The sequence below is a fragment of the Zonotrichia leucophrys genome, chromosome 1 (genome assembly GCF_028769735.1).
Source record: "Zonotrichia leucophrys gambelii isolate GWCS_2022_RI chromosome 1, RI_Zleu_2.0, whole genome shotgun sequence".
NCBI lineage: Eukaryota > Metazoa > Chordata > Aves > Passeriformes > Passerellidae > Zonotrichia > Zonotrichia leucophrys.
Genome location: NC_088169.1, coordinates 95,741,479 through 95,762,770, shown reverse-complemented (window position 1 = coordinate 95,762,770; position 21,292 = coordinate 95,741,479). Strand labels below are relative to the sequence as shown.

The 21,292-nt window shown below is 45.7% G+C and overlaps 1 protein-coding gene across 2 annotated transcripts in view; it reads right to left on the bottom strand.

The window, feature by feature from the left end:
• EPHA1 (EPH receptor A1) overlaps window positions 1-20,728 on the bottom strand; it is a 34,115-nt gene extending 13,387 nt beyond the window's left edge. For both annotated transcript variants that reach the window (XM_064723905.1, XM_064723913.1), the window contains exons 1-4: window positions 20,353-20,728; window positions 17,177-17,244; window positions 5,199-5,474; window positions 3,150-3,540 (exon numbers count right to left, since the gene is read on the bottom strand). In XM_064723905.1, the coding sequence (XP_064579975.1) occupies window positions 3,150-3,540; window positions 5,199-5,474; window positions 17,177-17,244; window positions 20,353-20,419 (802 nt within the window). In that variant the 5' untranslated portion in view covers window positions 20,420-20,728. The remainder of the gene's footprint in view (window positions 1-3,149; window positions 3,541-5,198; window positions 5,475-17,176; window positions 17,245-20,352) is intronic.
• Between the last annotated feature and the right edge of the window lie 564 nt (window positions 20,729-21,292).

The following is a 21,292-nucleotide window of genomic DNA, read 5'->3' as shown; positions in this document are numbered from 1 at the left end:
ATCTTCAGGCTGCTCACAACTGAGAGTACTTCTACATGCAGGACTGAAGATGAAAGTTTTGAGGCCTCCTGCCACTTTGCTCCAGCATAAGATTTGAGAGTTCCTGACATTGGATCAGTTTGGGCCAGGAGAGCTTTGACATGAAAAACAAAGGAAGCACATGGCCACATTCTTGTATAACACAGAGGTTCTGATGTTGCCTGTATAATACTACCTGCCACAGATATGACACAACATACATACACTCTTATCAGGCTGAGACCGTCTGCAAGTGATAGAAATTTGAGGCTGGGAACCTTTGCAAGAATCACGGAATCAATTAGGCTGGAAAAGATTCCTGAGATCATCGAGCCCAACCTGTGACTGAACACTACCATGTCAACTAGACCATAGCACCAAGTGCCATGCTCAGTCTTTTTTTAACTACAGGGATGGTGACTCCACCACCTCCATGGGCAGCCCATTCCAATGTCTAATCACCCCTCCTGTGAAGTTATTCCTCCTGATGTCCAACCTAAACCAGCTAAAGACTATGTCCTCTTGTCCTGTCACTACTTGCCTGGGAGGAGACTGATCCCCGCCTGGCTACACCCTCCTTTCAGGTGTTTGTAGAGAGGGATAAGGTGTCCCCTGAGCCTCCATGCTCAATGCCCCCATCTCCTCCAGCCGCTCCTCATAAGACTTGTGCTCCAGAACAAGTAACTCTGACCCCAGGAGGGCCTCTATTCCTCCAGCTCTGAGCGCCACTCCAGCCCACCGGCCACACCTGCTGTGCCGAGCCCTCCAAGCAGGAGATGCCTTGCAGGGAGCCCACAGCCCGGCAGAGAGGCCGCAGGGCGGCAGCGGCACGGGGTGCTCGGCACGAAGGGACACGTTCAGGAGGCGAGGGCAGCAGCGGCGACACGAGCTGGCGGCGGCGGCCGGCAGGGGGCGGGAGCGGCCCGCGGAGCCCGGCCCGGCCCCGCCCCGGGGCGGCGCGGAGCGGTCCCGGCCCGGCCCGGCGCTGGGGCCGGCGGTGCGGAGTGGCCTGCCGGTGTTCCCGGCTCCCCCCGCTGGCCCTGGGGGTGCGGAGGTGGAGGGGCGGCTGCCCGCGGCCGGCCCGGGGGCGCGGGAGGCGGGCGCGCAGCCAGCAGCCTCGGCCCCCGCCCAGCCCCGCTGGCCTCCGGTTTGCCCGGGCCTTGGGCACCCGCTCCGGGCGGCACGATGGGAAAAACGAGTCTGGGAAAGGGCCTGCTCACCAAGCACCAGAGGGCAGAGAGGATGGCTGGGGCGCTTCCTTCATTCCTTATTCCTGCAGGTGCCCCCCGTGAGCTGCCAGCCAGGCCGGGAAGGCTGCGGGCACCAGAGCGGGGCTGGCCGGGAGCTCGGCTCACCCGCCGCCCTGCAGAGCCCAGCAAGGAGCCAGAGCACAGGCCGGGGCACAGCAAATTACACAGTTGAGGAAGTTAATCATGAGCTCTGCGTTTATGGGCAGCAAAGTCTGAATGCTCTGGAGCAGGCACAGCTTTTCTGGGACTCTGAGGTGGCTGAGCCATTCTGCACCCAGCAGAGCACTATACAGCAGGGAATTCACTAAGAGATTGAGGGAACTAGGTAAGGACCTGATCCTCTGGCTGTCTGTTGTCTCCTGTCCTGTAACAGAGGTCAGGTTCTTTTCCCTGTTAAAAGGCAAAGGTGCAGCTTTCCCTTTTTTTTTGCTCCCTGCTCCAGGCAAAACTCAGAATCAAAATGACATTGCCAGGTCTTCCATCCTGTCACACTTTACTTGTCTGAAGAAGTCCTCCTCTGTTCTGAGGACAAAGTAAAATCTGTGATTTCAGTCTTTATCCTGAGCTGGATTACTCCCAGTCCATTGCACAGTCTGGTCTTTTCTGCTGAGGGAGCAGATCCTAAGATATCCCCCCCCTGCATTCACCTTCTCCCCTGATGCTGCAATAAGACACTATTCTGGTTGTGAAGTACCTCTCCCTACTCCTGCTAGGTTCTCCCCTCTTCCCTTCCTCTCCTGGGAGACCTCCCCAGTCCCTACTAATCCTGCAAAACATACTTCTGGCTGCAGCTGTACTTGGGCGGAGTGGGATGAAAGCACAGATGTAGAATGAACCTGTGCTGCGATAGCAGTCGAGGCTTGTCCAGACATGACAGCTTCCCTGCCCCTTCCCAGAGGAGTGCTCTCAGGAGGGCGGGGAGAGCTCTGTAGCACCTAAGTGGAAAAACTGGCTGGGCTGTGTGAAGAGAGGGGATTGCTGGAGGAGGCAAGGATCTTGTGCTTCAACCTTCTCCAGCTCCCCAAGCAAAACGAGCAGCAAGCAGTAGGGGTTCATAGACACCAGCTCCCTGTAGCAGAGCAAAGCAGAGACACGGGGCACCTGCGGAATCTGAGAGCACTGCGTGGATCCCTATGGCCTTGTGCCACACAGCTTTGGCAACAAGAGCAGAGATCTGCTGTCTTTAACCTGTCTCCCTGCAGTAATACATATCCCCCAAAACAACACACGTGTCAAACTAAGTTGCCTTAAGAAGCTGAATCTTGTCCCCTCTGCAGCCAAGTGAGAGCCCTGCACTTCTTTCTCCAACAACCCTTGCTTGCTGTGACTCCAGCACCCTGGTGACTCTTTTGCTTGCTAATTGCGCTTCTTCAGAAGAGCAGGCACCACGCTATTATGCAATATGCTTTACATGGTTTCCCATGGCAGAAGAGCCATCCCAGTCCAAGAAGAACGAGGGACAGAGGAGAAACCTGTCCCCTCTGCCTCTCAGCTTCCTAGTCACGGGACAAATACCCTTCTCTGTGTGTCTGACCCGTCTGCCCTAAGAGAACAAGGCTGCTGTTCAAGGGTTGAGAACCAGTTGTTGAGTGAGTCAGTGTCAATCACACAGTTACTCGCAGAAACTAGCTCCAGAGCTGAAAGGTCCTGGATGAAGGCCAAGAGGGAGTGGAGAGGTGTGTGCAGGTCTTACACCTGACACATAAGGAGAAAAATCCCAACTGAAAAAGCCAAGGAGAAGGAAAGATATGATACAGAGGGTTGGCAAGAGAGAGGTAGACCACACTAACTCTCCTGATCCCACTTTCTGCTTACAGATACTCTGATCTCTAGCTCTCTGGAACCTCTCCCATGGCCTACAGCTAGTGTCTGCATACTCACCTACGCAGCTCCCATCGACTTCCTCAAACCCCACAGCACAAAGGCATCGGCCCACTGGTACCAGCCACTCCCCGTCAGTGCTGCAGTGCATCCTGGGGGGAGAGCCCACTTCTTCAGCCGCATCCTCCACGCAGACCCCAGGCACTTCTGTCAGCCCCTCTGACCCTGCCAGCGTCTCTGGGAAGCGGGCCAGGCCCCGCACCGCCTCCGGGCAAATCTTGTAATACACTCGGACAGACACCATGGCTACACAAGCCCCAGAGTTCTGGAAAGCCAGGTAGAAGCCTCGGCGAGAGAGCTTCCCAATGGGGCACACTTCTGTGTTCAGCTGCATGGCCCCCGACTCGATGTCTCTGCTTGTGAAACTCCGATCTGCTGCCACAGTGTTGAGCTACGTGAAAAAGAGAAAGACAACAGCTTTACCATCTGAACAGGCCACGGCAGCTGAGATACCCGTTCCTCTCAGGCCTTTTTTATACTAAGGCCTTTTAGAGGCTGTGTAGTCAACTACTTTAATTCCACTGCACTGCATGCTTTCTTTGCACTTGAAAGATGTGTTAAAAATGGGGTAGACATATTTTCCTGCCTCTGTACTTTCCATCCACCATCTCCTTCAACTGCTTTGTAGCCATTCACTGGTCTTCTACAGTACCCTGTGTTCGGAGTCTCTGACTTCAGAGGTCTTCAGGAACTACCCCTTTTCTGTCATAATATTCTTTGTTTGCAAATTGCATGCAGTAAATCCACAACACCACTCAAGAGCTGTGCTTTGAAACCAACCAGGGAATTACAGCCACGTGTTTTTAGGCTGTAGTTGCTGCTGTTCAGTTAATCTACTGTAAGGTGCTCCTTGTGCAGCACTCAACATATTTCAGCACTGTAGGTACTTGGGTGAAAAATGCTCCCATGCTTTTGCATTCCCACTGCCTCTGCAAACAAAGGGTAAGAGTGAATGAGTGAGTGAGAGTATTTTCCATGCTTGAGCAAGTGGGAAAGGCCTCTGTGACACCCTGTGACATGGAAGAGCTAGACTGCAGGTGGGGTGGCCTTTCTTCTTGGTGGGAGAGCCTGATAACTGATCCTCTCCTCCGCAGGCCCCTTCCCATTGTACACCACCACCCACTCCTTGTAGTTGGATTGGAGATGAAAGGCTCTGTAGAGCAGCTGCATTTGGCAGGGATCATAAGGCATGTTTAGGAGTTGTGGAGGTATCGCACAAATTCATGTTGTAGGCTGCAGGGGAGGCGGAGGAGCACTGGGGAGGGAGGGGAATCAGTTACCAGAGTTCTGCTCTGCCTGTGGTAGCCTTTTCTACTCTTTGTTTCCATCACATCCCATTTAAACTGCAAAGGAAAGGGCAGTCAAATAATTCAGGTCTTTGGCTTCTATTAGAACAGAATTGGTTTAGAGAATTTCCTCTGAAAAAAAAAAAAAACAGAGGTTCTCTATTCTGCAATTCTAATGTTTCCATGACAAGAGAGCACAACATTGAGGAAAACAGCAGGTAAAATACAGCAGTGCTAAATAACTTCACACCTGGGAGAACTTCACTGTAGCAAGCCATCACCTCCAGTGATGAAACAAAACCCTATACCTCATGGCAATCAGAGTAAATAATCAGGACCACTGAGACCTGAACTGGGTTCTGTTCTCTGCTTGGTCTAATCTTGTTTTATTTCCTAAAGCAAGAAAAATGCCTTTGGTCTCTGCTTTACTATTTCTAAAAATTGGTGTAACCACCCAGCGCTGTCACAACCCTTTAGAATCCTTACCTACATAGTGTCTGGTTAAATAAGAGGTTACGCAGAACACAGGTCTGATCTCATTTGAAACCTCCTATGCCTCCTGTGGCAAAGACTGCTCTGAGCATCACAGAGGGCACCAGGGGTAAAGTTTACTCTAAGGACAACACTTACTATCCATGCCCTTCCCCACATGCTGGTTCTCCTGGCCTGTCCCAGCCAGCAAGACACACCTAGCTTAAGCTGAAAGATATGACAAGTTTAAGCTGAAAGATATGACTCAGTTTTCACCCCCAGCAATACAGACCTTGGTGAACAGTGGGCGGCGAAACTGGATCCCAACATCTTGTTCAGACTCCATGTAATAGAGATTGAAGGTCTCTTTGCAGGTCACTACTTCACCTTTGAAGCTCTTGCAGTCCCTCACAGTAAACTTTAGCTCCACATAAACACGGGAGGCTGCCTCACCCCGGTAAATCCAGTTGGTGCGAAGCCAGTGATCGGTGTCACCCTCGGAAAGCACACTGCAGTCCTGGTACATGTAGATTGGGGTGCCATTTATCATCTGCTGCACTTCACTCCACTGCTCCCAGGGGAGAAGAAAACACATATTGTTAGATAGCTGAGAGAAATAAGTTTCACTTCAAATATGACAAAATCTTGCCTAAAAATCAGTTCCTACACAGGGTTCGGCGCTCAAAGCCTCACCAGCTAAAAAGTCTCTTACACTCAGCAAGAGCTGCATCTGGTCTAGAGCCCCTTGGCTGCCTAAACCCTGTACATAGGGAGGAAAGAGGATCCTGCAGTTAGGGTCTGACTTACATAGAACTTTTTACATCCCTTTCATCCTATCTTGGTTCCAGTTTATTCTTTCATGCACTGCATATCTTAGAGATTGAGAAAAAGACCCACTACTTCCGTGTGTTGGCCACTTCTCTCTGCCACAGTTTACATCCGGGGTGTACAGTAGGACCTACCACACCAGGACTATTATCTGTCCCTGGAAATAATGCACAGCATTTGGGAGTAAGAGAAAAGAAGGTCTGGCATAATGGAAAGGTAAATTGCAGAAAGACTCTTCTAGAGCAAGCACTCATTAACTTGGAGTTCACGCTTCTTTAAGTGGGATATTTTGCAAAACCTAATTTAACTATTAAAACTCAGTTGATTTTCCTGACTTCATATTGCATTAAGGTTCTGCATCTTCCCCAGGCAAATAATGGCTGAGAGGAGGACACGGGCCCAGCTGGTTCTATGGCCTTACTAATACTATTTGCATGAATCTAATAAAGTTTGATACTGATTTTAACATATGCTTTTGTCAAATTTTAGGTGGCTGTAGTCTTTCTTTCCTTACCACAGGTCAGATACAAAATGCAAAGAACATTCTCTTTTGAGTAATTCATATATGAGAACTGAAAATTTGGAAAGCAAGGTCTTGTCCACAGGGAAAATGACTTACATCCTTTTTCCTCCAATGCTAAGACTGCCTTTCTCATTATGCTTTAAATGTTTAATCAAATTAAATTGAAACAAGTGCCCACATAAGTACTGGCACAAGTTTAAGCATCTTGGTTTTAAATCACACCCCAGGTTAAGATGCAATTTAAACAAGGCCTCAGTCTCTGTGTTACTCCAGACTTGTCAAATCTCATGGGCTGAGCATGAGATTCGCACATTTCTTCAGCACCACCACCTCCTGTGCTCACAGCACAACAGCTTTTCTCCCCACAGACCAGGTCACTCTGTTAGTGGAATACAGACATGGACCCACAGAGTGCCAAAGAGGCTCTGCTTTTACGCCATGACTTATAGTATACCTCCTACCCAGTCCCAGTCTGAAAAGTATTGGAGAGCCTTTTCCAAACTAGCAAGTCCTGCTGATAGCACAAGCTCCTCTCTGCATAATTTCAGCCTTTTACCTAAGTGCATACTAGCAGTCTCCTCCCAAGAAGTTCTGGGGATGGTATCTATGTGTCCCTTCTTGTTCCCTTTTTTCTCCACATAATTAATCCCCAGTGTTACCCCACCCTCTTAATCTGATCCAGCTGGCATAGACCTGCAGCACACAGGATTTACACTTATTTCACTCACTGGAGGTCAAAAGATTTATGATAGCAAAACAAAGAAAGAGACTGATGGATCAATCACAATTGATCAAGCAGAAGAGACAATCACTTAATGACCTCTTGCAGTCTTTAACTGAAAACCTTCCAGAAAATGTTACAAACTGAATTTACATTGCATCCTGAAATAGACTTAAGTAGAAGAAAAGAAGTTAGGAAGGAGAATAAGAGCAAACTGGTTTTCATACACTGCCAAAGTTAGGACTGGCTTTTAGAAGCATTTTTCAATGCGCGTCTGCCTGGGGAAAGCATAATTGCATTTGGAGGCTGAGAGTTAGACTACTTTCTATTAGCAGTTTATCCTAAGGCAGTACCACAGACAAGTGACACCAGAAAGTGGTTTTTGCATGTCTCACCGAAAGACATGAGCTGTTGTGGTGCCTGTCAAGAAAATACATTTTCAAAACTTACATGATAGAGGACCAAAGTTTTATTTTCAGTGGTGGCAACTGTAGCAACAACAACAACAAAAATTCCTTTAAACTATACTGCTGGAAAAAAAAATCCAATTGCTAACTCCTGTATTTCTTAGCTCATCTCAGCCCAGCTTCTCCCAGACTCAGTTCTTCAGGGCAAAGATGCTTGGCACTGACAATTGCACAGTTTCATATGCAGTGTGGTGCAAAGAAATAACAAGGGAGTCAGACATGTTTTTTCTAGACTCTACTGCTGATGGCTAAAGGAAGTAAAATGAGGATATTATTTATGCTAACAATACAGAACTATTGTTAAATATGCTTCTGACTTCTTTTCATTATTCAGTGAAGCTTTTAAATTCAAAGTAGTAGAGGAAAACTGTTACATACAACATTTAATGAAAGGGTGATGAGACCAGAAGTTGCCAGGCAACTGTCTCCCATCCTCAAAGAATCTGCTGCAAAATCAAAATGTGTGCCTCTGACTTTTAATGTAATGTTCTTAATAAACATGTGTGGTAAACTCTGGCTCAATCAATATTAATTACTTGCCTCTGCAGTTTGTCTGCCAATGACATTGAATCAACCTCCTTTGATAATATAACTTTTTACCCACTTCATTCCAGACTCTGTTGCCTTACTCCAGTTGGCCACAGAATAGGTAACATTCTTCTAGAAGTGGAGAACAGAGTTAGTCAGACTTCCTTATTTTAGCAGTGAGTGAATTTGTGGTTTTTTGATGTGAGAGAAAACTTTCTCATGAGATTCAGAATCATAGAAAGATTTAGGCTAGAAAGGACCCTTGAAAATCATCTAGTCCAATTCCCTGCTCCAAGCAAGCTAAAGAGTTCTTGAAGTCTTTGCATGTTATTCTTTAAAATGTCTTTTAAACTCTCTTATTTTTAAGTTAGAGTGTAAACTGTCCTTAAACTAGTCTTCAAACTCTTAAAATCTTTCAGAATTCTTTAAAAGTCACTAAGAAAACAAATGCTAATGCATTCAGGAGAGTGCCATAGGTTAGTAGCTTGGCTTCCTAAGAAGTCTAAGTACATAGCCATTGAATTTGAGAGCAAACGGGTTTCCTGTGTTTCTCAGAAACCCATATACTAACACAGGTACCTTGTTCCAGAGGTTTGTTCTTGAAAATCTTGGTGTGGTGGTGCAATACAAAGCAAAATTATCCCAGCACAGCAATTAGAGTCAAGTGAAAAACAGCCTCAAAGCAAAGGTATATGTCAGTAACCTCAAAACACTGCAAGTTCAGAAAAAAGCAAAGAAGGAAAGCAACTTTCCTTGTATTGGTTTGATTCCATATAAAGAGCGTTGTCTTTATAAAGGCCATTCAGAATGACTTCAATGACAACATGAAAGGGCACCAATAGATATTTGTAGTAAACAGTATTGGTTTGGTCTCCCATGTGAGTAAAAATCCAAAGATAAGATGTGCCTTTTAATATCTGCCTTTATTGACTCTGAAATTATTATACAGTTTGAAGATCTGGAGCCTATGGAATACTTACTCTGCTTTTTCTGTATAATAAGCCTTATCTAGATTAGATTTGTGTCAAGGATCTTATCTAGGACAAGCTGTGATTCCTTCATCACAGCAAGAGTACCTGTGGGTTACTCTTCCTAGGATTTACCATCAGGTATAAGAAACAGTTTGCACACCTTGGAGCCATTGTCTCAGGCTTTGCAGGCATCAATGAAGTGGTCTCTTTTGGTTTTAGCCTTTTTTAGTAGGGAAAAAAAGGAAGGAAACAAGCTTTTAACATTGACAAATACAAATTTCATCTCTGCTAATGGAGAGGTAGGCTACCAGTGGCAGAGGCAGCAGATGTGACAGTATTGCAACTTGTGGGCTGAGACTGGAGTCATAAGAGCTTGTGACTTGCAGTAAGAATACTGTCTCCATCTCCAGCTTGTCAGGGACATGCCCTGTCTCCTTTCAAAAAAGAGCCTGCCTGCCTGCTGTGACCTCTATCTCATTTGCTTTCACATTACCTCAGCACAGTGACTTCCAATCTGTGATCTGCAGCCCCCCAAGGAAAGGCACATACTTTTAAAAGACTTACAGAAGCAAAAGCTAGGCAAGGCTAGCCAGTAGCCTTAAAGTTACTAAACTAAGATGCATGTTTCCACTAGAAAAGTTAATAAGAATTCCTACTGGAAAAGTCTAAGAGTTCATATGCTGAAATCTAATGACTTGTTTAACTTTGGGTTAGAAAATTTCACTAAGACGAAAAGAGCACCTATGTTAATAAAGCCAGCTACAGTGTACCCGTGCATGGTAAGTGTGTCTCAATCTCATTTAATTTTCAACAGAATTGAGAGGTCATTAAATCTCTTTCTGAAGAAAAATAGCAAGGCCCCAAAACAGCAACCTTTTTCAGCAACAATACATCACTGGTGTGGCAAGCCTAAAACTGCCTAGGAAAACATGTGCCGCTGAACATTCTTTATCCCCTTTCTCTGGCTGCAATCTTGCCTGTGGAGTGTCTTGACTTTTGTATAGTATAGCATTTGCGTGCTACCATGACCAAAAAATCTTCCTGGAACAGATTCAGCATTGAAGGTAATTACAGCTGTGCTACAATCATAGTGTAGTTTCCTCAGAGCAAAGCCGGTGACAGGAGAAGCACCTTGCTGGCACCTGTTTTAATACATGAAGATCTTCTCTTCAGTTGAAATACATCTGACAAAAATTTGTCAGGAGGCAAGCCGGACCAGCCAACCAAAAATAGCATCACCACAGTAGTGTATTCTAGAATTGAAGCTTCTATGACCCTTTACTGAAAGTTTCTCAATACTCTTTGAAGTTCTTTTGCTGGTGTGGAAGACAATTTAGATGATGATGATGAAAGAAGCGTGGTGACATCTAGACACTTCATGAGTCCTGTAACTTTAAATCTGAGAACAGCTGAGGCTGCTCTTATTTCTTTGATCATTTGGCTATGGTCAGGCAATTTTAATTTCATCACATCATCATGGAGCCTTTGAAACAACTGAACACAGAAGAGATGTTTGCTTATCTACAGTATCTTTATGGGTGGGATGATATGTTTTTTCCCCACAATGATCCATTGGTTATTTTCAGGGAGGAGCAACTCCATTATGTAATTACTCGTTCTTTAGGGCACTGGCACACAGGTCTCCATCCCACCCATATCATTTCTATTTAACTGGTACTCATGCTCTTAAGGGAAGATAAGGTGTTCGTGTGGGACACCGAGCGCCAGTGCATCGATTACAGAACCTGTTTATCAAACCCAGGTTCTGCTGTCTGCTCATTCTCTGAACTGCCTGACCACATTAAGGTCTTGCATGAAAACAGTTCTGGTCATAACAGATGGTGCTAGATGAGTGATAATGATACTCTAGTCCAACATTTCACCTAGCTGGTTTGGAACATTTCTTTCTACTACCACTCACTAACAGTACCAATAACTACAAAGAGGACAGGAGTGAAAAATCAGATTGTGCATCTTAAGAGGTCAGAATTCATGGCTAAAGCCACATTACCAATAAAGCAAATGTTAGCTCTTATGTTATTTTTGCATTACATTGCATAGGATCTATTGTAAATGGAAGAGATTTTTTTTTTCATTTTTTCAAGGTAAAAGGCTTTATATTGTGAGCTGTGGTTTTGTATGGTGTGTCAAGTGTACTTCTAGTGTTTGCAGAGAACCTGGAAATTAGTCTGATGGGCAATACTTGCTCTGTTTGTATAAGTTCCTTTAAAGATGGATCAGGTGGAATCCCACACAGGGATGGGGTAATTATGCCTTGATGATGATGATCAAACCTGCCTGGAGAAAAGAAGCTGCAGGAGATGGCAGCCTGAAAGTCATGTGAGGAGCTGGCAATATTCAGGTCAAACAAAGAGAAGTCAGAAACTAGGCCTTGGAAACAATGGAAATAGCCTTTTGAGAAATAAATCATGGGAATATTTTTCTGCAGATCTGCCTCTGAGATAGTGAGAATCACAGTTCAAAGCATAGGTTCATCCTTCGAGGACACAATAGGCAACAAAATATGTAAAGCCTTTTCTTTCTAATTGCTTGCCTGCAAACTCACCAGTATTTTAGTTAGTATTATAATAGAAGTTGTTTTGTTTGGGTTTTCTGTTTGTTTGGTTGGTTGGGTTTTAATAATATTATTATTTTAAATAGCCTGTTAGTCTTCTTGGAGGACCATGCAATAGGCAGGTTAATCTCCAAGCTCCAGCTGACTTGTGCTGCTTTTGTGTTGACATGAGGAAGTTCAGTGAACCTTGTCCACTCATTCAACAGCTATAAAAGAGTGAAGCAGCTTTCTGAAGCTGCCAGGCAACGGGGCTGTCACCACCCCAGTGCCCGAGCAGCCGTGGTGATGAATGTCATGGCTGTACAGCATCTTCAGCTCACAATGTACTCTTTTCTGCCCTTCAGGTCACAACACTGAGTGCACTGGCCAAGACTGTTACTTGGGTCTCTGGCAGTGACTCCTTCCTAGGCTGCCTAGTTGGTGGCTCATGCAATCTGGCCTTCCCTACAGCTATTCATTTACACTTCACTCGTTCTCATCTCACTGGTTTGTATTCCCTCTTCTCACACTTCTGAGTAAAGCATATCTGGATATGCATAACAATTTTTTCCTCCTCTCCCAAATTGACACAAAATAATTAATTTTCAATTTACAGGATATCATTAACAAATATCTCTCCACCAGTCCACAGATCAACAGCAGCAGGTCATGTCAGGATACAACCCTGAAGCCAGAGCTGTTCCCATTTCCAGGTAGTTATTGACTTTACTAAGCATATTTCCCTTATTTCTATACTGATCCTGTTCACTCAGGGGAGCTAATCCCCTGTGCCTGATACTTAACTGAGAGCAGTGAGGTGTGCACTGCTACTCTACTCCAGCTTCAGAGGTGATAGCACTCCTCTGAGTTAGCTCCTAAAGGACATGCATGAGCAACAGTTGTGGGAAGACGTGCACAGAACAGCTTTTCTGATGGCTGTTTTTCACACCACCTTTGGATGCTACAAAAAGCTGACTGGCTGAGACTCTTCCAAGTAAGACTATCTGAGTAAGAGATCATCAAGTCTGACTAAGTGATCATTGAGTCTGACTCAGTGAACTGCCCAGGTTTAACGAGATAGGAGTGCTGTGCTGGAATTGCGTGCAGGTTGAAGGCTGTGTGCCCCATAGCACCATTTCCTTCGTGACCAGGACTATCTGCCTGACCAAGAAGTGGTGGAACAGAAAGCAGCCATCAGCTGATACTGAAATCTGGGACTGCTGAGTTTGGTGGAACACAACCTCACCTTGCTAGAACATGAAGGCATGCAAATGTTGTGGGGTGGTCAGTGATATAGAAGTTGCTGACACGTCACAGGTACTTGATCTAGTCTATTGCCTAAAAATTTATCAGTGTAGAATTTGAACTATACCTGGACTTTAACAGGACAACAACAGCATTAAAAAAAAACAAAACAAAACAAACAAACAAAAAAAAAAAAAAAAAAAAAACAAAAAAAAAAAACCCCCACACCTGATTTTTTTTTTGGCTTAATCAAATTGTATTCACATATTCACATAGCTTTGGCAGTTGCTGTGGTCATAATTAAACTTTCCATGGAATATGAGGTGCAGAACTCAGAACTCTTTTTCCTGAACAAGAATCACCAAAGCAATTTCCAAAGTTTTCAAGTGGTTTTGGAGCCCCAATAGTTGTAGTTAGTGACTATTCATTGATAGCCTTTGGTATACTAATGCCAGTTAGGCCACTGGCGTTACTATCCTTAATCTTGTTTGAAAGTAGACTTTGGGAAAGCTGAGCAGATCAAGAGCCATGCACACTGGGAAACTGGCAGAAAGCTTGAAACTGATAGCAATGCTTTGAAGTATGTGTGGAAGCAAGCAAAAGTATAGAATAGGCAGGAAAATAATTATGTTCCTCCTCCTCCTCACTGTGAATAAAAGGCTGAGAACAATAGCAGCCTGGAAAGGAGACTAAGAAAGTCATTGGGAAGGTTTAATAATGCTATGATCCAAGCAGGAATATAAGTTGGGAAAAATAGGCTCCACAAAGCAGCTACCAGCTGAGAACTGAGCCTTGCCAAACATTTTAATATGTAATAAATATGGCACAATTTGGCAGCAGTGGAGTTCATGTGATTCCTGAAATAACATACATCCAAGTTAAAAATGAAGTCACCATGAAAAAGGACCCTTTTACAAGTAAAGACTGGTGAAAGCACATATCCCAAGAAAATGTAGTAGCTAAAAAAAATGAAGTGTGTTTAATTTACAATTCATTCAACAGTATATAAAGTCATATTGAGAAGCCCAGTGTGCAGCATTCTCTAGTACAAATGGCTTGGAACTTAAGTAGTCACACATACTCATGGGAGCATGACTGGATTATGCAAATACTCTTCACATACACAAAAATTGGAAATTGTGGATAAAAGGAAAATTTCAAGATAGGCCCACAAGCTGGGAGTGAGATAATCACAGCATTAAAGACAAATATTGAATCACTCAGCATGTTGTATTTTAGGTGCATATAAACTGATACAGAAAATCTATAGGAATAGATAGTACATAAAATCATGAAAAATAATCAAAACATAAAATCATGAGCACCTTTTGTGCCTCACTAAAAATTCAAACTCAGAATTCCAATGAACAAACAATTCTAAATTATAACACAAACGCTAAGATTTAGGTGGGAAAGGACTTTTGGTTCTCTACCCCAATCCCCTGCTCAGAACCAGGCTGACTTCAAAGCCAGGCTGGGGTGACTTAGGGCCTTGTCCATTAACAGCAAAATGCAAGAGGAAAGCATAATTCCTTATCACAATCTGTTCACAGCTGATGCAATTATCTTTGAAAGCAAATTAGTGATTAATAACTTTTTATAATGTCATTTTGCAAACTGCCAAGAAGCAATGCCACTATGCCTGATAAGTGAATTTGTTCATGATTGGATTTGAGAGGTCCTTTTTGAAGTTTCAGTGGTATCTGAAACCAGTTCAGGTAGCTAGGCTGTTTGTGCAGCATGAGGAGTCTTTAAGAAATGTGAGAGCAAGCAATTTCTGTACTTCTGACACCTTCAAAGTGGCCATCATTGGCTCTCTAATGTATGTTAAAAGGTGGAAATCTTCCACTAGTACTGTAACACACCTCTCTATGCCCACCTTGTGTTGCTGTGGCAGAACTTCAAAGCCAAAAAAGAATTATCAAGGAATATGTCAGAGGAGGGGAGTGGTGGGTGGTAAGGCAGATAAAAGGGGGTTGTAGGAGCTACGGTGTGCCTCTTTAAAAGCCTCGTTTCCAATAGTAGCCTAAAGTAATGAAACCCTTTCTAAATAACTACTACAAAGCAAGCTAGCACAAACCTTTTAGCAAACAAAACTCTACAGACACTTTACTTAAAGTACAGAGACCTTCACTCAAAGACTACTCTTAAGCTTAGGCGAGATGCCAGCTAACGTGGTGCAGAAGTTCTGAACTACGGAAGCGCAGCCCAAAACTGAGCGGCGTTCTCAGGCTGAGCCCGTGTGTTAATGGGAGCATTGTCTGCCTTGGATACAGCCGTGGTCTGACCATGGAACAACCACACCTGGCAAGCCACTTCATCCTCTGTCATTGGCTTCAAGTGAGGAGAAAACAAAGGTGTAGTTCTGCCTCCACAGACTTAGCCAGCCTCTTCTGGGCTATGCCTCGGGGGCCTTGTCCATATAAAGCACGAAAATTCCCCACAGCAAATTCCTCCTCTCTGCGATAAGTATATTGACACAAATCCAGCTCACTGATGGGAGATCTCCGGCATCTGAGGTTAGCTACAAGTAGCAGTGTTACATGAAGTACACCCTTCAGCTCTGTGTGCAACACAGCTCAGACGTTTCCAGCCTGTTACTAATCAACCTAGTCAGATTATTCAGTACTAATCTTGGCCCTTTTTTGTCAAAAAATGTTCTGAATTCATTTCCGTTCTTTTTTGAACATACTTAATTCTTCATTTTGAAGGAATGGTTTCAGAAACACCTGTTCAAAGCTCTCACTACAAGAGAATCAGCCATTGTTCCCTTTTTGCTTGTGGCAATTTGTTGGACTTCCACCTAACAGTTATTGGGAAATTATGTAATTAGACAAATCTCCTCAAAAGACTTGCTCATGAGAAGTCAATGGATCCATTCTTCATCCTCTGTTGTTTTATCAGTCATCCATATCCTGATCTGTTAGTTTTGATTTCTCTCAGGCCATGTTCCCCTTAATTTCCAACAATTCTCAGTTACAATTACATTGTGAATATACATATTGTAAAAAGCAAATGTAGCACAAGCAGAAGGATTTGCCAACTCTGAACTTCCTGTGCAACACTCAGATGTTCTGTAATAAAGGATTTATTTTCTATCAGATTTTGGTTTCAGAACACAATTTCCAGTTGTTTTGTTCAATCTGTTCAAGAAGCAAACTTCATCCTGAGCATGCCTGGAGCCTAGAATTGGGGTAAAATTACCACACAGAGAGTTGATGAGACAACAAAGGGAACAATGAGCAAAACATGATCTACATGTATGTCTCACTAGGGCACCTGTTTTGAGCAGGGTATAATAATACTACTAATAATAACCAAAACAGCTTTACTAATGAAAGAAATGCAGCTATGCCAGTACAGGAGAACCTCACTGTCTGCCTCTACTTCACCCAGCAATGCTGCTGGGAAGGAGGAGGAGACTGGGGTGGATTTAAACCAGCCACAGCACATTGCAGAGGAAAGTCAAGAGGAAATTAGTTAGGAACAGGCTCTACTCCACCAGGTCTGCTTTAGAGCAGGAAGGGTGAAGGCTCTCCATTGGAAAGCTTGGGACTTGCTACAAACACTAGAGCACGGATGAGGAACTGAAACTGCGTATTAACATATGTGCTAACTACCACAGCATAGTCCCTAAATTCCCTTTTCTTTGTGCCTTCCTACACCACTCCCACAGCACCGCTGCTACAGAGGGAACACGTTCACTGATGTAGGTTGTGACACCAGAGGGACTGCCCAACTATGCTTCATACAAAATAGCTGCACTTGCACAAAAACAGCTGAGAGTTCAGCTCTCTTTTGGGGTACACCATTGTTGCAGTGGTTTCAGGAGTACGTTTTGAAGCACTTCCATCAACTCAATTTTACAGTCACAAAACAAAGGGAAATTCCTCTCTCATTGTCAGCTGTGTGGACCAAACACCACAGCTTGGTGTAAAGTCTTGCAGCCCACCCACGCAGGCAGATTGCTGCCCTATGAGTTAACAGTTATTTCTTCAGTCAGCTGCTGAATTAAAAAACCTATAATGTGTTTCTAATTTCTTGAGAAACTGAGACAGAAATACTTTTGTTCTGCCTATTTTCCTGGGGAAAAAAGAGACATTGGATTTATATGCAGCATGACAGAATGAAAAACTGGGGCGTGATTTGATTTTTTTCATTTTTCTTCATTGGTTTATTACTTCATGAAAACAGTATATTTCAAGGTTATATTTAATCATACTGGAAGTCAATAGGCATCAGTCCTTAAAAAGCTGGCTAGGGGTGAGGCTTCACAGGTGAAGGGAGAGAGACTTATAAAGCCTGAAATGTCCAGGAGGGGGTGGGCCTCAGAAGCTCAGTTTCCAGAGGAAGGTTGAAATTTCAACATGGATTATATTTTCCCATCATTTAGTACTGCCAGTGGCTCCCCTTCCTTGAATGTGGGTACTCACCCCTACTTCCGGAGGGTCGGGAAGCCAGCCCAGTTCACCCTGTGCAGTGCTTGTGTCAAGTAGATCCACTGAAAACCAGAAGAGAGGGAAAAGATAAATCGGTGTCCCAACTCATATAGCCCACGGAATGGTTTCATCCTTGTTTTGTCAAAGAAGGTAAAGCCTGCATTTCCTCTCTCAACCCCCCCATCCTTTGAAACGTTCGAAAAGCATGACTAGAGGAGGGAGGGAAACATACAGGACAGGGCAGTTAGTTAGGAGTTAAAAGTTTTTCCTAATATATGAGGCCCCCTCCTATACACATCCAAAAACCTCAACCCTGACAAATTTTATCACTTCCTAAAACGGTCCCAAAAAGGAAGAAGGAGGCTGAAGCCTATTCAAATGGGTACCCGGCATTAGCAGCTGAACACATATCTTTCCTTGAAATAGGAAGGCAGCAAACTAAACGGCTGAAGAGGAAGGCAATCAAATAAATTACCAACACAAAAGATCAATCAGTGTCGCCTGGAGGGACTATTCAGTACTTGAAACACAGTGGGAAAGTACAGAGGCAGTGCGAAGTTGTAGAAGGGACTTTCCATTGTCACGGTACCCAAAAGCCCGGAGATGCACCACTTGTGCAAATTGATGAGCCCCCTACTTCTAACTCAGACTGTCCACCAGCTGACGACGGCCTAGAAATCGTTTAACCCTCTCCCAACCTTCCAACTTTTTTGGCCGGGACATCAAGAGAGAGTAGTGGCTGCGGCCATAGCATGGCCATCTCCTGCGGAATTGCACGGCTGCTTTAAGCCTCGCTCCTGGAGTCGTGTGACAAAGGAGAAAATCATTGGTATGTTCATTTTTAGCCCTCAAAGGAATCTGAAAACGCGATCACAGTTTGGCCTAAAGTCTTGATCTGAAGACACGTTTAAAAATGTGTCACTTTGTAGGCAAACATTGAGAAAGCAGAGGAGTTGACATAAGACACACTGTGGGATGTGCAGCTTCGTGCCTGCATTTGGTCTGCCGGTGCTGCCAGAACAGACTACTGGTTTCTGTGCATCTATCGAAGTCCCAGCTTGGGAACATAGGAAGCAGGAAAAATTCTTTAGATTCCCTTTTAGATTCCTGTGGGTGTATTCAGAGGGGTCGTTTCTGAACAATCTCAGAGAAGAATCTGGGGGTTAAAGGTAGGAGTGGGGAGATTTTTAAATGGCATTTAAATAACCAGGTTTCCTCCCCCTCATCTGACTGTTTTACAAATACTCCCTGCCAACTATAAGTAATAGTGTAAAGTGCAGATCAGCAAGAGTCCCGTGGAATGAGGAAGCAGGCTGTGGGCCCAGAATGAGAGATAAGAGGGATTGCGCTGCTGTTCTCACCTCTGAAACACCCTTTCAGGATTGGGAGAAGGGAAAAGCAGGAATCCAGGTTTTGCAAGTTCCAAGTGCTCACAGTATGGTCATATGGCAAGACCTTCCTAGCCACAGACTCCCTGTCCAGACAAGGCTCCTCATTCACTTCCCCTCTACTCTCAATCTCTTTATTTGAGATAATATTCTTTTGTGGTTAGTTCCAGAAGCTCAGAGGGTGAGGTAGCCTGTCTTGCCAGAACCATCACCCAGATAACATCTATGCCATCCCATCCTCTTCAGGACTGAAGCAGCGATGTGGAAGTGAGAGGGGCTGCATGGCAAGCTCTAGCAGAGCAAGGGGAAAGGATGTTGGAAGTGGCCAGGACAGGAACCTGGCAGAGCCCTTGTGCCATGCTCTGCACTGCCAGCAATGGCAGCTCCTTCAGCTGCTGAGTGCCCACTGGAGGGACAAAGCCCATTGCCAAGAAGTACTTCTCCAAGTGAATCCCACAACAGGGATTCTCCACGGAAAGGATGATTGAGTTGGTAGGACTTCAGAAGCAGAAGAATTAAGTACCCGGGGACTACTAACTCTCTGGTCCACAGCTTTGCTGCTAGGAGCCTCACGTGGCTGTCCAGCCACAGGGGAGGAGGAGGTGTCCCCAAAAAGAAGAAAGGCTTTAGATAAGAGAGGACGCCTGGAAAATGAGCTGTTTCCCTGACAGACAAGTTAAGGAAGAGTGGATCACAGACATGCCCAAATGAGATGGCTGAGATAGGGGAGAAGCGGGCAGACAGGTCCCTGACTGTTACTGCCAACTACTGGTCACACGCTTCTGGAAGCCGAAGCCTGCGCGGTGCCACCCGGTGATGCCTCTCACCCAGGCTGGCCCTCTCCACGGCGTCTGCCAGCTGCATCCATCCCGTAGCTGGATCCTTAGTGGAAACGTGCTTGTCAAGGACCCTTTAAAAGATCACTGAGCACTCGCAGAATCAGAGCTGAGCCCATGGCTGAACTGCCAGTTATGACAAAGTCCCCTCAATCCAGAGCCTTGAGAAGCAAAGGAGGACTGTCCTTGGGATGGAAAAGCCCCAACACCTCTTGCTGTACAAAACAGAAGTTCCTAGCAGGAATTGACTGCAGGAGGAGGTAGGAAACAGAGCCGAGATTTACACCTCCCTCACCTCTCTATTAAAAGTTACCATTCTTCCACGTTTCATAACCACTGTGCAACTACCAAGATGGAAGGAAAAAAAAAATCACTACATTTAATAAAAGGGAGTAAGTGGTACAGGGAGGGGAAACATGGAAGCCTTAAGAGGTGGAAGAGGAAATTTTAAAGCCCAGCTCTGTCTTTCAGCAGTAGGGTAGATAAAAGACTCTGATAAAATTACTGTCCGCTTGCTCATAAGGGTTAACTCCTAGGAGGGCTTCCTGAGGAAACTGCGGGGGTGTTGCCAGAGGAGGGGAGAAACTTTCTGAGTTTGTGTTTAAACTTGTTATCTGCAAGGCCCTTGTTTGAGGGGAACAGGGGCAGAATTCTCTTGGATCACTGGATATGCCGAGACATTTGTGTTTCAACTAGGAGGAGGTGAAAGAGGACGAGAACATACCTGGGCTCGTTCACTGAGCCACCGAGATTCGGATGGCATTTGCCAGGCCGTGGTCCCCACGCCCGGCTGCCCTTCCCTGGCCCCCCCGTCCCTCGGAGGTGTCCCCGGAGCCCCAGACGCGTGGGCCAGGTCCCGTTCCCTGCCCCTTAGCGCGGTCGCTGTCGCTGCGCGCCCCAGCCCAGCCCTGCAGGCAGAGGGACCGGCGGCGGGTCCCACGCTTACCTTCCTTGCCGTGCGCCTCGGGAGGAAGGAGAGCCCAGAGGAGAAGGAGCCCGAGGGAGGGCTCCATGCCGCCGCTGCAGGTGCTCAGCCCCAGGCTGTCCGGGGAGGGGGCCCGGCTCGCAGCCCCCGCCGGCTCCGGCCTCCGTGCCCGGGCAGCTGCGGGCAGCGCATGGGCCTCTCCCGCAGCCTCCGAGCGCGGCGCGCACGTTGCACAAGCGCCCGCCTGGCCCACGGTGGTGATGAAAGATCAAGGCGAGTGGGTGGAGAAGCCTTACTGCCTTTACCTGTTCTAAGGGGCTGGTCACAGACTTCCCATCTGGCAGGCAAATAAACCCACCTTAAAGGCAGCCACCTCTTTCCTGGGAGCCTCCCTCCACCTTTGCTCCACTCCCGTAAGAGGCTCCCGATTGCCACCTCCTGGGCGGCCCTCGCCATCCTTCCCGGTCCCGCCGGCCCCGGCAATGGCTTTAAACTGAAATTTTAGGAAGAAATTCTTCAGGATGGTGGAGTACTGGAACAGGTTGCCCAGGGAGGTTGTTGCTATTCCATCCCTGGAAGTGTTCAAGGCCAGGTTGGATGGGACTTTGGAGCAATCTGGTCTAGTGGAAGGTCTCGTTCCAACGCCCATGGCAGGGCAGTTGGAAATGGATGATCTTCCAGATCTCAGCCAAGCCATTCTGTGATCTATGATAATGGGGCTAAAACCACTCAGCCGTCCTCACTGAATATGTTCAGGAAATCCATCTGTACACGGGGACAGCAGCCTGTTTCATTCCCAAGTATGTCACAGAGCCACAGCGATACCACTTTGTCTGGCAGAATTACTGTTTTTCATTTAGTATGCTCCTTTGCATTGATGGACAGTGCCTGCTTTTCAGCAAAAAAGAAATCATGGGAGAGGAAGCAAACTAGAAGTATTCTTTCTCTGTGTTTGAAGACC